Below are 12,984 nucleotides of genomic sequence, written 5' to 3' on the forward strand. Positions count from 1 at the left end.
CAAAAAAAACAAACCTGAGTTGCCTAACACATTCCCATCTGCAGTGGAACAAAGTGATTACCTGCCTTGTTTTAGCTCATACTGTAAACAAGTATCCTTTTTCCTCACTATCTTAGCGACACTGTTTCCACATTTTTGTACTTTTAAAATTGATTTCACTGTTTAAAAAGGGCCTTAAATGTTTAGTGCTAAAGTGCTGTCCTAGTGTTCTTAAGCCCAAGAAGGCTGTGATGTGCTTTGCAGAGAAAAGTTAGATAAGCTTTGTTTGGACATGATTTATCATGAATTCAATGTTAACGAGTCAGCAACATATATTAATAAGGTATCTTTAAACAGAAACACACATTAAAAGAAGGTTATGTATTGACTGGTTGACAAAAATGTAACCAGAGGCCTGCAGGAACCTAACCGTGTACTTTCCCCAGGAGCAACGGCTTAGTATTTGCTCAGTGTTCACAGTGTAAGCTTTTAGCCCAGGGACTACTGTGAACAATGGGAACTGATTGTACTTATCTAAAGGACTATTTTTAGATAACCAAATGTTATCATGTGATTAATTCTAAAACTAATGTAATCCAACCCTAAAGTAACCCTACAGCATCATTAATAAAATTAAAACATTTACCAACACCCCGCCCTGCCCCTGCAAACAAAAAACACACCACCAACTGAAAGACAAAAGTTAGTATATTTAAGTATGCAACTTGGGCAATGAGAGGGGAAAAAAAAAAAAAAAAAAAAAAAAAAGGAAGTAAAATTGTGAGGGAAGGGGACCCTTTTATTCATTCTTAAGTTTTTAAGATAAAATATTTATTAGATTTCCAAGAGGCAAATAATATATGCTGACTGGCAATTTCAGTTACTCTAAAAGTTCGGCAAGTAAGAGAAAAAGAATATCTACCTGTGAGTCTGCCAAGAGTCCTCAATTAGTAAGATCTGCAAAAGCAGGTCCAAATAGGGCCGGAGTTCATAAGTGTAGGAGTATGCAACCTAAAAACAGGTAAGACATGGTGAATAATGTATTTAAAGCCGTAACAGTGGTGATCATTTTGTAATGTGTAATGTATAAAAGTATCAAAATCACTATGTTGCACACCTGAAACTAATATAATACTGTAAAGCCAATTAATTATATGTTTAAAAAAAAACCCCTCTATTTAAAAAAATAAAAAATAAAAAACAAATCAAATTATAAAGCATATGAATATTTATTTTCCTTTAACCTGCCACAGAAGTTCACTGAGGACAGTAGATGAGAACTGAGGATTCTCCCAGCAGCAAAAACGAAGTAATTTGACGGTTTCCTCTGAGTTACTGCAGTCCTCAATGATTTTCTTCACATAACTTGTCCTCACAAATAAAATGTCTGCCACATTCTGCTGAATTGGCATTATAGGTTGTGATAAATTAGGATCACCAAAAGGATTGGGAAGAGGAGGATTACCTAGAATACAGATTTGTCATCAATGAAAAACTAATAGGCTTCTCCACAATAATACAGAGCTTTCACCATAGAAAATAGCTTATGGATTTTTTATGAAAATAGTATTTTAAATCAAGTTTCCTGAGTACAACAAAAAGTAATATTAAGCACTATAATGATCAGTTATATCAAGGTGATAAAATGTAAAATTTAAATGCCAACACTGGCATTTTCTTTAATGGTAAAGTTAATTCTTACATCATTTCATAAGCAAGGTACCAACCTCAGTAGCAAGTAGACAAAGATTTCCTTTAAACATGTATAAAAGTTGCAGGACTCAAAAATTATAAAATATTCCAAAGCATGGACCTTCAGACTCTTGTTTTATATTTAAACATCTTCAGAATTACTTTTAATCAGGTACTATCTATGCCCAACAGTATTTTAAAACCAATGTAAAGAATGGAGCATCTGACTTTACCATTGATTGAAGACTGCATTCTTGATGAGACATTGCAACAGCGGATTAGCTGTGATACTACTGAGTATAATTTGCCTAATTCAGCATACTGATATTTGATTGGAGGGCCTGGACCTTCATCTAAAGACACAAGCATAAAGGTAGCAGGTACACTCAACTTCAGAAGCTGTGTCTTCTCTGCCACACCTATGATAAAGAATGGAGAAGTAGGAAGAGAGAAAAAGAATTCTATGAGGGAAGAATTAGGATGGAAGAGCTTCATAATAGTTATCTAAAATCTTTTCCTGTAACTTTTATAATCAGAAGATCACTTTTACTTAGCATTCAGAGTATTATTTAACCAGAACCGAAAATCTACTGAGTTAGTATAATTGGATTTAAGTATCAAAATGGTTAAATGGAGACCCATGACATTCCAGTCATATTGGGCACAAGCAAGATAAACACATTCTACAGCCTGGGAAGTCGAGGGGCCTAGCCTAGACTGCAATCCCCATCATTAGGTGAACAATGAAAACTAAGTGAGAATTCTTTTATAAACTGCCTTTCTTTCTTCCTCAGCCAAGCTTCTTGTCAATTTGTTCTCTCTACTTTCTCATTTTCCCACTCCTCAACCCATGCCTATTTGGTTTCTGCCCCCTTTTCTGGTTTAAAGCTAAGGAACAGTTTTCATGCCATAACCACTTCCTTCTCCTTGGATTCCTCTCATTTTCTTTTTGCCTCTTCTCCTTACTCTTCTTTGTAAGTCCTCCTTCCCGTCTCTCAAAAAATTGATGCTCCTCAAATTTCCAATGTCTTCTTGCACTGTATGGCCTTCCCTGGATGATCAAAACTCACTCTAGTGGCTTCAAGTGCCAGCTACCTTCATTTAGCTGATTCCCAAATATTTCCAAACAGATCACCGTTCTACTGCACATCTCAATTTGGGTGTCACAAAGACTCAAATTCCCTGTCCATGTTCTTCCTCCTAAGTTCCCCCCTCCTCTCAGTACATGGCACCACTACCTGCTCTTTGTCAAGTTGGAATTCTTAACACCTCTTTTGAATATCCAATCACCAAATCCTACTGACCCTATCTCTAATAAAAAGGACCACAATCTGTCTACTCGTAACACCCTCACTGTCAGTTCCCCAGTACAGGCCACAACAATTTTCTGCCTATAGGTTATTTTAACAATCTCTAGTCTTACTCTCCTGTGATCCATTCCATACTGTAGCCAGGGTGATCTTTCTAGAAGCCATGTCTATTCAAAACTCTACAATGGCTCATCAGTGCCCTCAGGACAAAGTCTAGAATCTCTCACAAGACTTGCCAGAATAGCATGATTAGAAAATCCTGCTTACCACTCCCACCATCGCCATATTGCATCAATTCTAGTCAGACTAACTTTCATTTCCTCCAATGAGCCATGCTGAGTTTATTCCAAGTCTTTGCACCTGCTGTTCACTCTGGATGGAAAACTCAACCAATTCCCACATCAACTTTCCCAGTAAGTCCCCTACACTCTGCAAATCTGGTCAGGTACCCCTACGATGTACTTCCATTGCACTTCCTATTTTCCCCATTTTAGCCATGAATATATTTTACAGCAAGTAAAATAATTAATTTGCTTTGATACCCCATTAGAAAGTAGATGTCTTATTTATTATCATGTTCCAAGAAGTATAATAAACACAGGTCCACAATCCCTTATCTGAAATCCTGAGAGTCAAACAGCTCTTATCATAAGTGCAAATAAAGTTCTTTCATAAAGTTGGTGTGAAAATCTGGCTGAACTATTTACAGTCTTCATTCATCCCCTCAGTGTGAATATTCATGTTTTACTGTAGAAACATTAACATGTATGATTTTAAGGTGCTATTTTGGACCCTGTTACAGGGACATTACATAACGTATTGTATATGCACTACTTTACCTTTCTTAAATCCAAACAATTCTGAACCTCAAAGAATATGTGGTCCTAAGGATTTCATTTTAAAGTTTATAGACCCGTATTTGCTTTAGCAGGGAAATTTTAATTAGATGACATTATGGACCAATGATGCATGCTTTGTGAACAGGGAATACCTAAAAAGGGAGTTGAACAGATTAGGATTTTTAGAAATACCAAATTTCAGGCATTTACAAGTGTGAAATACGGATTCCATTTATGCTTGTTTGTATAAAAAAAATTCTCTTCCTTCTCAACTACAAATATACAAACCTCTTCCTTATGGAAAGGTAAGGGAAGAGATGCAAAACAAAGCAGAAGTTGCTTATGTTAAAAGGGCCACGGATCAATTAGTGATTAGTAGATTTACACACAAAAAAACCTGGAATGACAAGGATGTTTGGGTATAGAACTTAACATAAATAATAGGGTAATTTAAATGAGTATTTTCCCAATTTTAGTTTAGTTTACTTTGACAAAAGTTACATACAGATTAAGTCCTTTACCCAAAGCTGCTGTGTATTGCAATAATCTGAGGACCTTTTGAAAATGTGGATTCCTTGTGATAGCTTTGAGAATTTGGATTCAGCTGGTGTGGGATGTGGCCTAGGAATCAGTATTTTCAAAAACTAGACAGGTCTGATGTCACCACTTTAGGAGATAAGAATATGATTAAGATACAGATTCTGACCTGTGACTACCGCAGAGATAAGACATGCATAAATAACTATAAAGTACAAAGTAAAAAATGCAGGAAAAAAAGTTTCAGATAAAATTCACAATAGGTTTTATGGAATATTGTTTCTATTTTAGACCAGGTTTTATTTCATCACTTGACTTAAATGATTTCATCACTTAATGCAACACATTAAAAACAATTATGAAAACTTAAATTCTTACCTAAATTGGCATACATTACAAACAGGTTGAAATACTGCTGTAAATGACGCCCATGCTCTGAAACTTCTCTTCTCAAGAGATTTAGTACTGCTCTTAGTAAATGATCACTCAAGCTTAAGTTGTCATAAGCCTGTGAAGGATAAAACATTGGTTGTTTTTCAGCAACAAGGTACAGGTACAACATAATTCTATTTGCATAAAAATGGGGCATGCACATATATGTTAAATATAGGCAGAAATTTCTGGAAGGAATGATCACACAAGCCACAATGAAAGGGGTTGCCTGTTAGGGAAGGGGATGAAGATCTGCCGTACATTTCATTATAGAGGCTTCATACTGTTCTAAGTTTAAAAAAAAAACAAACCTGAAGTCTATTTAACTTTATATATAATCTATATAACAGTAAGTGCATAATTAAGCTACTGCATGTAACTGAATTAACAGACAATTCCATTATGTTTTAAAGAGCCAATCATCACTACTCATTGCTGTGAAGTACTGTTAATGGAACTCAGAGGTATTGGACTATGGTGTGTGTGCTTGAGCACACACACATTTGTTAGGTAAACATATAAAACAGAGGCACATATATTTGTGACTTCAGCTTCCACGATATAGAATTTATTTGTAAGCATTTAATCATTAGGAAAAAAACTGGGCAATTACCTGACTAGAAGGTCCCGGAGATGCGAAAGGTGAAGGACATGGTCCATCTTGCAAAGAAAAATGTGCAATAAAAACTATAAGTTTTGCAAATGCACCCCTCACTTCTGCACTAGGACACTCCAGAAGGTATTCAGAGAAGCGATTTGAAACATTAAAAAGGACATTATGAGCAAACCAAAAACGTACATTTTTGCTGTGACGAAGGAGAATACATAATGCATCATACCTAAGACGAAACAAACAAAAAAAATCTATGAACATCAATTTAGTAACATGCTTCTTATATAGTACAGGGTTAGGTCACTATGAACCAAATAAAAACTAAAGAACTTTTACTACTGGAGGGAGAGAACCAGCAATGGTAGCTTCCAGTACTAATATTAAAATGGCTGATGAATACTATGATGTGGTCTATTCTTACAGAGTCACAAAATAGATGAAAACTTAATATAGTCCTCTATAAACCCATTACCAAACTCTTCCTGGTTATCAATGACAGAATAATAAATCATCCCCCTTTCCCTTAACATCTTATTACTAGATGAGTAAGTAAAAATTGTTAAAACAAGGTATTAAATGGCCTCTATATTTTCACAATTAGAAACTTAGAAAACTCATTTTAATTTTACACCTTTTTAATCTATGGTGGAATATAATCTAGGGAAGCTAAAATGTAATAATTTCTTGATTAAATAAGCTCAGACTTTTAAAGAATCCCTTTTGTACAGAGACATCAAAGATATGATATAAGAGAAACAGAAGCCAGAATAACAGAAGCATGGGCCATGTTTAAAGTCTTAGTAATTATTTAAATATAATTTCTCACACTATTGCTACCAAGAGTTTTTTATTCTGCATTACAAATATGAAACAAGACTATCATGGCTTGAAAAAAAAAATAAAGCAGCATATTCAAGAACCAAACTAAATGCTAGTATAATTGTAATGAAAATCCAAAGCAATTTACCAATCACTGGCAGAGCCACGGACTATTTTCTTGGTGTGAAATCCTGTGGTAAAGAGAAACCTAGCAGCAAGCTGAATACTAATCATAGTGATTTCTTCTGCTTCAGGCAACAGGTGATCTTGCCCTATAAATAAAATGCAGATATTAACATTTATTTATTTTTATTTTTTTAAATGGAGGTACTGGGGATTGAACCCAGGACCTTGTGCATGCTAAGCATACACTCCACCACTGAGAACTACCCTCCCCCTAATAAAATGCATATATTTAAAAAAAACCCAAAAGTCAAACAAATTTCTAAGTTCAAGCCTCACTTTCATTTTCAAACAAGTCTGCATTTCCACTAATTTTCACAAGTTTTAACTTTATTAAAATCTCTCTTAGGCTACTTATGAAATAATTCTTATTCACTAAAGCACACCTCAAACCAACGCTTGAGTAAAAAACGAACTGTTGTATCAAACAAAAGCTCCTCTGTTTCTAAACAGCAAGACACTATATACCGCTCAAAGGTAAGTCATCTGAAATATGACTTTAAAACAACCAAAAAGGAGAAAGAAACAAACATGTTGATGCCTGTTAAGAAATCCTGCAAGTATTATTAAGAAGTACACTTTATTACTAAGAAGCTAAACTCCTGACACTTACCTGGAGGAGGATTTAAGTAGACACCATTACACGTAAGCAGTTTTTTCATAAACTGAAAATATTCCATACTGTACTGCATTCGGTTATGCATGAATTGTACATTCTGTTTCCGCACACTTCTCTCAATGGCAGATGGCATAATAATCTGGTGGGGTCTTGTGGTGATAGCAAGCTCTGATATATATCTTATCAACTCATCACCTTGGTCTATTGTGTCCAATCGTTCATAAAAAAGTATATAAGCATTCCACCACCTTTTCTGGCGCCTGTATGACATACGCTTCATCATGTGATCGAATACTTCTCCCATGTACTCTCCACCAAAACACTGGTTTTTCATTTCTTCATCGTCATCCATTTTACACTCTGTTACATCTCCATCATCAAATTTATACCAGCGATTTCTCTCACCATCGCCTCCATTCCTTTGAATGATGTAAGAATAATAATGTCCCCCGCTTGCTTGTCCACTGTGTACAAGCACCCCTACGAGTCTGTATTTCGTGCTTCCTGCTGTCTCACTGTCAGACTGCTCATTCTGTTGTATCAACTGACTCTCTGGGTTTACGTTATCTCCTTCCAGCTTTGCAACACCTGCAACTGTGTAAGGTTCCATGTCAAGCTCTCGAGGAAATTCAAAGTAATCATTAAACTTGATTGCACATTCTCTTTCCCAGTCGTAGTCAAATCGTTTTAGTTGGATAGCAAGCACAGGAGGTAATTTTTTAATAAGCAAGCGCTTTACGGTATCAACCTAAAATAAACAGAGCAAATTACTAGATGTTCTCTTACAATCTATTGCAAAACCTCCCAAAACTTTAAAACTCTATTATTCAATTCTCAAGATTAATCTGAAATTTTAAGTGTAAACAAATGTATGAAAATGAACATAATCAGAGCAATTCTGTCAGTTGATATTTTTAAAAATGTGAACTAAATCTAATATGGAAATAGCTGATGCCATTTGTTATAAATTGCAACCATCAGTGACACAGACATTCACTGCCTGGTTTCTGTACTGTCACTATTAGCTAACCATTACTACTTGTTTGATATTTACTGTTATTTTAATGAAGGTGTGGTCTGCTGTGAGCAAACTATAGAAAGGTAACAGCAACTAATATTTACTGGGCAATTAGGTACGGAAGTTATATGCTAAGTGCTGCCCAAGTAGTAACATGTTTACTACTGAATCTTAAGGATGGAATGAGGAGTAGCAGAGAGATTAGGTAACTTGCCTCAAGTCTTGGAGCTGTGAGTGGCAGGCAGTATGGCTTTACAGCTCATGATCTCAACCTCTAGACTTTAATACCTCTCTAAGTGGTATATAAGGTCAAAACACAGGTGACTCAGAGGTCAGAGGGCTTGGGAGCCCAGAAAAAACACACATTATTTATCACATGTATATGTAAATTGTCTCTTCCAGAGTTAAGTGCCCGCAGACAAAAAACTAACCAGGTTAGTCTAAAAATCTGATTCAAGTAGTTTAAAAACACAGGTGGTAGAAGAGATCTTTTGTGGCTAAATAAATGAATGGTTTCAGACTTCCTGGTCTTGACTAGTAACTCTGGACATGAGAGGAGAAACGCATTCCTCCATCAGCTCTGTAGCTTTGAGGATTTCAATAGCAGTTTAGTTGGGTATGGATGAAAACTGTCTGTGTAACTCAGATAAGAGAATGTGGTATTAAGCTATTATGACTTCTAAAGTGACTCACTCTTATCTTCACCTGTTTTCCCCAGCCCTTCTGGCACTTTCTCTTAATCATCTTTCCCTGACAAACCTTTAAGTCAGTTATCTTAACTACCTCTTTGCTACCACTGTAACACAAAGCAGGGTAGGTAATAAAGAGGGTGAATTTTGAGAACAAAGAAAAACAATCAGCTTTTCCCAAACCCATTACATGTAATCATAATTATTTTAAACAAAATAGGGCAATTCATACCTTTTTATTGCATTTTTCACAATGATAAGCATTTGCACCTTCTAATAAATCTCCTTTGACATATTGTTCCAAAGAATCAAGAAGATTTTGGTGATTTCTAATGTCTACATTCAAAGTCGTAAAAGATTCTTCACACTCGTATCTGAAGATATTATTTAAGAAATGATTAAAGAGAATTTATTCCTTAGTTTTCTAAACATCATATTTAGTTATGGACTCAATGAAAACTACTTTTGTAGTATTTGTAATATAACCCACAACTTGTAAGTCATAGAATGTTACCGATAAATGACAGTTATTTATGGGTGACTTACCCTCTCCTGGGCATGACATAGATTGTTTACACACTACATAAAACAGGTTCTTTACCTTCACAACAAACCTGCTAGAGAAATGCCACCATCTCCACGTCAAGAGATGAGAGAAGTGGGGTTCAGAATGTTAATTTGGTCAAGATTACTAGGAAAATGGTGTTATGAAGCCAGGCCTGTCTGGTTTCACAGTGCAACTGCTTCATGGTGTACCATACCGATTCTACCGTCATCTGTTTAGATAGTAATTCATGCCAAGGCCAAAGCATGAATTCATCAAGTTCTGAAAAGGGTATTTTAAATTATTAATGAGCTGAATTTTTAAATGTTTCTCTTCTTCTGTAATGGAAACCTTACTAAAGTACAAGTTTGAACACACAAATGAATAGGGGATAAGCAATCTGAATAGGGGCCAGAATCCCAACTCGTGGCAATTTTCTACTGAAGGAATTTTCAGATTTCTGATGAGATATATTCATAAATTTAGAACATGGGATGTGGGGGATTCATTCTCAATCACTAAATTCATTCATTCAACAAATATCTTGAGTACCTACCCTGTTTAAAGCACTATGTGATAGTCAATGTTTAGGACAGTCCTTCATGTTTAGGGCTTTTCAATTTAAGGAAAAAAGGTATGTACATAAAGGCATTTATAAGTGACATGAATCGAATATGAAGTATTAAGCAAGTTGCTACTATAACTGGGGAACCCATAGAAGAGAAAAGTTAGATTTTATGATTCCAGTTAAAAACTAGGACATTCTAAGATGTGAAGTTGGCAAAGTTTTTCTATAAAAGGCTAGGTAGTAAATATTACATGGCCTTTTTGGGCCATGAGGTTCCTGTGGCAACTACTGAACTCTGCTGTTATAACTAAAGCAGTCAGACAGTAGGTAAGAGAGTGGGAATGCGCCAATATAACTTCATAAAAGCAGATGCAGGGCTGGATTTGACCTATGGTCCATAGTTTGTTAACTCGTGTTCTGGACAAATACCCTAAAACAGACTGTCTTAGGGCTCTTTATGTAACCTTCTGGCATATAACAGTAGTAGTTTAATTGTGCAGTAGGTATTTGAACTTTAGGGATCTTTAAGATCATGTTCTCTGGACATTTTCACTTGGCAAAGAAAACCAGTAATTTCCAAATAATTTTGAAAACTGTCTAGAACAAACCTAGAAAGACTGACAAGAATAGATGATACTAATTTTTTTTTTACCAGTAATTGAAAACAAGAGGTTAAAGTGACAATTTTATTGTTCACCTAATGCAAAAGGTCTTTCAAAAGGATCAAAAGTTGTCCCAGCTATGTGAATAATTTTATGGCCTCATTTGGACTGAATGGTTTAACATTTATATAGTATTGCTTTTCCCACTATCACTTCCCTATGTTAAAAAATGAAGCACCTCCACCAACCATATACACACATAACCTATGACTATATATAATGCTGTTTTGGACTTGTAGAAAATACTATCTTATGATATTTTGGTGAGAAGAGATTTCAAACTAACATTGACAACATACAAGAGACGTTCCAAAGTAAAACTTCCGTATAATAGACATAAACAAGTATTTATCAGTAACGAACTCTAATAGTTATTTAAGTATTCTCAGTAACAGCCCTTAATCAAACAACTTCCCTTTTAAGCAAAAACCAATTTGTTTAGCCAACTCTTGCTGTAAACGTTCTGTGTGGAAAACATACCTTAAAGACAGTGACAATCAATGCTATTTTCAAAAAGTCAGTATTTCATTTGTATAGGAAACAGTGCTCCATGTCTGTTATCGTCTAAACTTAATGTATTTAACATTATAGATATTTTAATTCTAAGATAGAGGGCAAATTTATAATTAACCGCTATAGCTATATGCAAAATGCCATTTTATTTTCCTAGGCATGATCACACATAAAAGCATGCAGGAGTATGAAATAGTAAGAGCTTAGGTAGAGTTAAAGGAATCTAATGTAATCTGACAAAAACAAACAAAACCCCACAGTAGTAAGGTATGCACAGTATGTAACTCATCCAGTCTCAGGTATTTAATAATTTCGGTAGAATACTCATACTCCACTTTTGTACAAAACTACTAGTAAAAATAAACAGTACGTTAGCACCTACCTATGCGGGCAGCCTTGGCAAATCTTCTGATCAGCAAAGGAACCTCCTAAGACTTTACTTAGCATAGCTGGATGTCCCAAGGCTTTCAAAGCTTCATCTAAACTATCCACCAATGAATTAAAAAATTCTAAAGCATCATGTTGTTCACGCAGGTTAACAGGCTCACCCCAAAGCCTAAGAAATGAATGGAGTAAAATATGTAATGTGCAACACTCTGAGAACAACATATACAATATATATTTTCAGGAAAAAAGCAATACAACAGCAAATGACAGTATGTAAAATGCAATTTTATTCTTCAGCTACGTGAGGAAGTAGAAAAAAACCAACCACTCTTTATGTTTCAGGTGCTGAGGGAGAGAAAGTGAGACTCATAGTCAAAGTGGTAGTTCAGTAAGGAAGAAATACCATCAAACGACTGGTGTGGCTGATGGACAGTTTGGCTCCAAGAAGGATGGTTGCTGTAGGTAATATGGTATAGACATGCATTTTGAATCCAACTGAAGATGCAATTAAAATGAGGTGGTTGATCTCACTTTTATGTAGATGTTAATTACTACTATTTCTTTCATTTTGCCTAAATTTCAGGTTACAAACACTTAAATTAGGCAAATCAATCCCAAGAAAACAAACTATCAATTGTGTGTACCACAATATGCGAAATGATACTAATAAAATCCAGGCACTGCTAGAAACTATCAATGACATCCAGTTTTTTATTTATAGAGTCATATAGAGAATATAAGTAAATTCATTTTAAGTGAGATATAACAAATGTATTTTAAGTATGCTAGAGGAACAAACGGTCTTTTAATAAATCCTTCTGTAACTTTTACTACGCAACAAATAATCTCATCTCACTTATATTTCAGCTGTTAAATTTGCATATAGTAAGTTTAAAATCAAATATATTATCATTTGTTAAAAGGTACCTTTATAATGGAGAGATCTGTTAAGACACCAAAGGATCAAAACTAATACCACCAATAATCAGGTAAACTGATACTATATGCCTCGCAACGCAATGCAATGAGAAGCATATAGTAACATCACCTACAGTTTCCTTGCCAGAAAGTTTAACCTGAATCTAATCATGGGGAGATAATCATACAGATCAAGGAAGTCAGACACACGCTGTAAGACAACTGGCCTAGATTCTTCAAAAACGCCATTACCATTAAGGACATGAAAAGTTAGGGAGATTATTTTAGAGATGACTAAAGCGGTAACAACCAAATTCTTGTGATTCCTTCTAGGATACCAGTCTGGAATTGGGGAAAAAGTTATAAAGAATATTTTGGGGAAACTGGAATACACATTGATGATTATTAGAATATTAGACACTATTAAATCAATATTAAAATTTCACAGATGTGATCATTGTATTAAGGAAAACTTAATTCTTAGAGGATACATGTTCAAGCATGTATAGTGTCTTATTTGCAATTTACTATCAATTTGATTAGAAAAAACAAAAAACAAAAACCAAGTATAACAAGCAAATATGGCAAAATGTTAACAACTGGTAAACCTAGGTAAAGAGTATATAACAAAAGTGATAATTATACTACTTCAACTTTTCTGT

The 12,984-nt window shown here is 34.9% G+C and overlaps 1 protein-coding gene across 4 annotated transcripts in view; it reads right to left on the reverse strand.

Moving 5' to 3' along the window:
* USP9X (ubiquitin specific peptidase 9 X-linked) overlaps positions 1-12,984 on the reverse strand; it is a 120,059-nt gene that overhangs the window by 8,633 nt on the left and 98,442 nt on the right. For all 4 annotated transcript variants that reach the window (XM_031445452.2, XM_031445451.2, XM_031445454.2 and 1 more), the window contains exons 33-41: positions 11,400-11,573; positions 8,963-9,104; positions 7,018-7,771; positions 6,370-6,493; positions 5,403-5,628; positions 4,736-4,865; positions 1,905-2,090; positions 1,224-1,444; positions 902-990 (exon numbers count right to left, since the gene is read on the reverse strand). In XM_031445452.2, coding sequence (XP_031301312.1) covers positions 902-990; positions 1,224-1,444; positions 1,905-2,090; positions 4,736-4,865; positions 5,403-5,628; positions 6,370-6,493; positions 7,018-7,771; positions 8,963-9,104; positions 11,400-11,573 — 2,046 coding nt within the window. The remainder of the gene's footprint in view (positions 1-901; positions 991-1,223; positions 1,445-1,904; positions 2,091-4,735; positions 4,866-5,402; positions 5,629-6,369; positions 6,494-7,017; positions 7,772-8,962; positions 9,105-11,399; positions 11,574-12,984) is intronic.

This window comes from Camelus dromedarius, chromosome X (assembly GCF_036321535.1).
Source record: "Camelus dromedarius isolate mCamDro1 chromosome X, mCamDro1.pat, whole genome shotgun sequence".
Taxonomy (NCBI): domain Eukaryota; kingdom Metazoa; phylum Chordata; class Mammalia; order Artiodactyla; family Camelidae; genus Camelus; species Camelus dromedarius.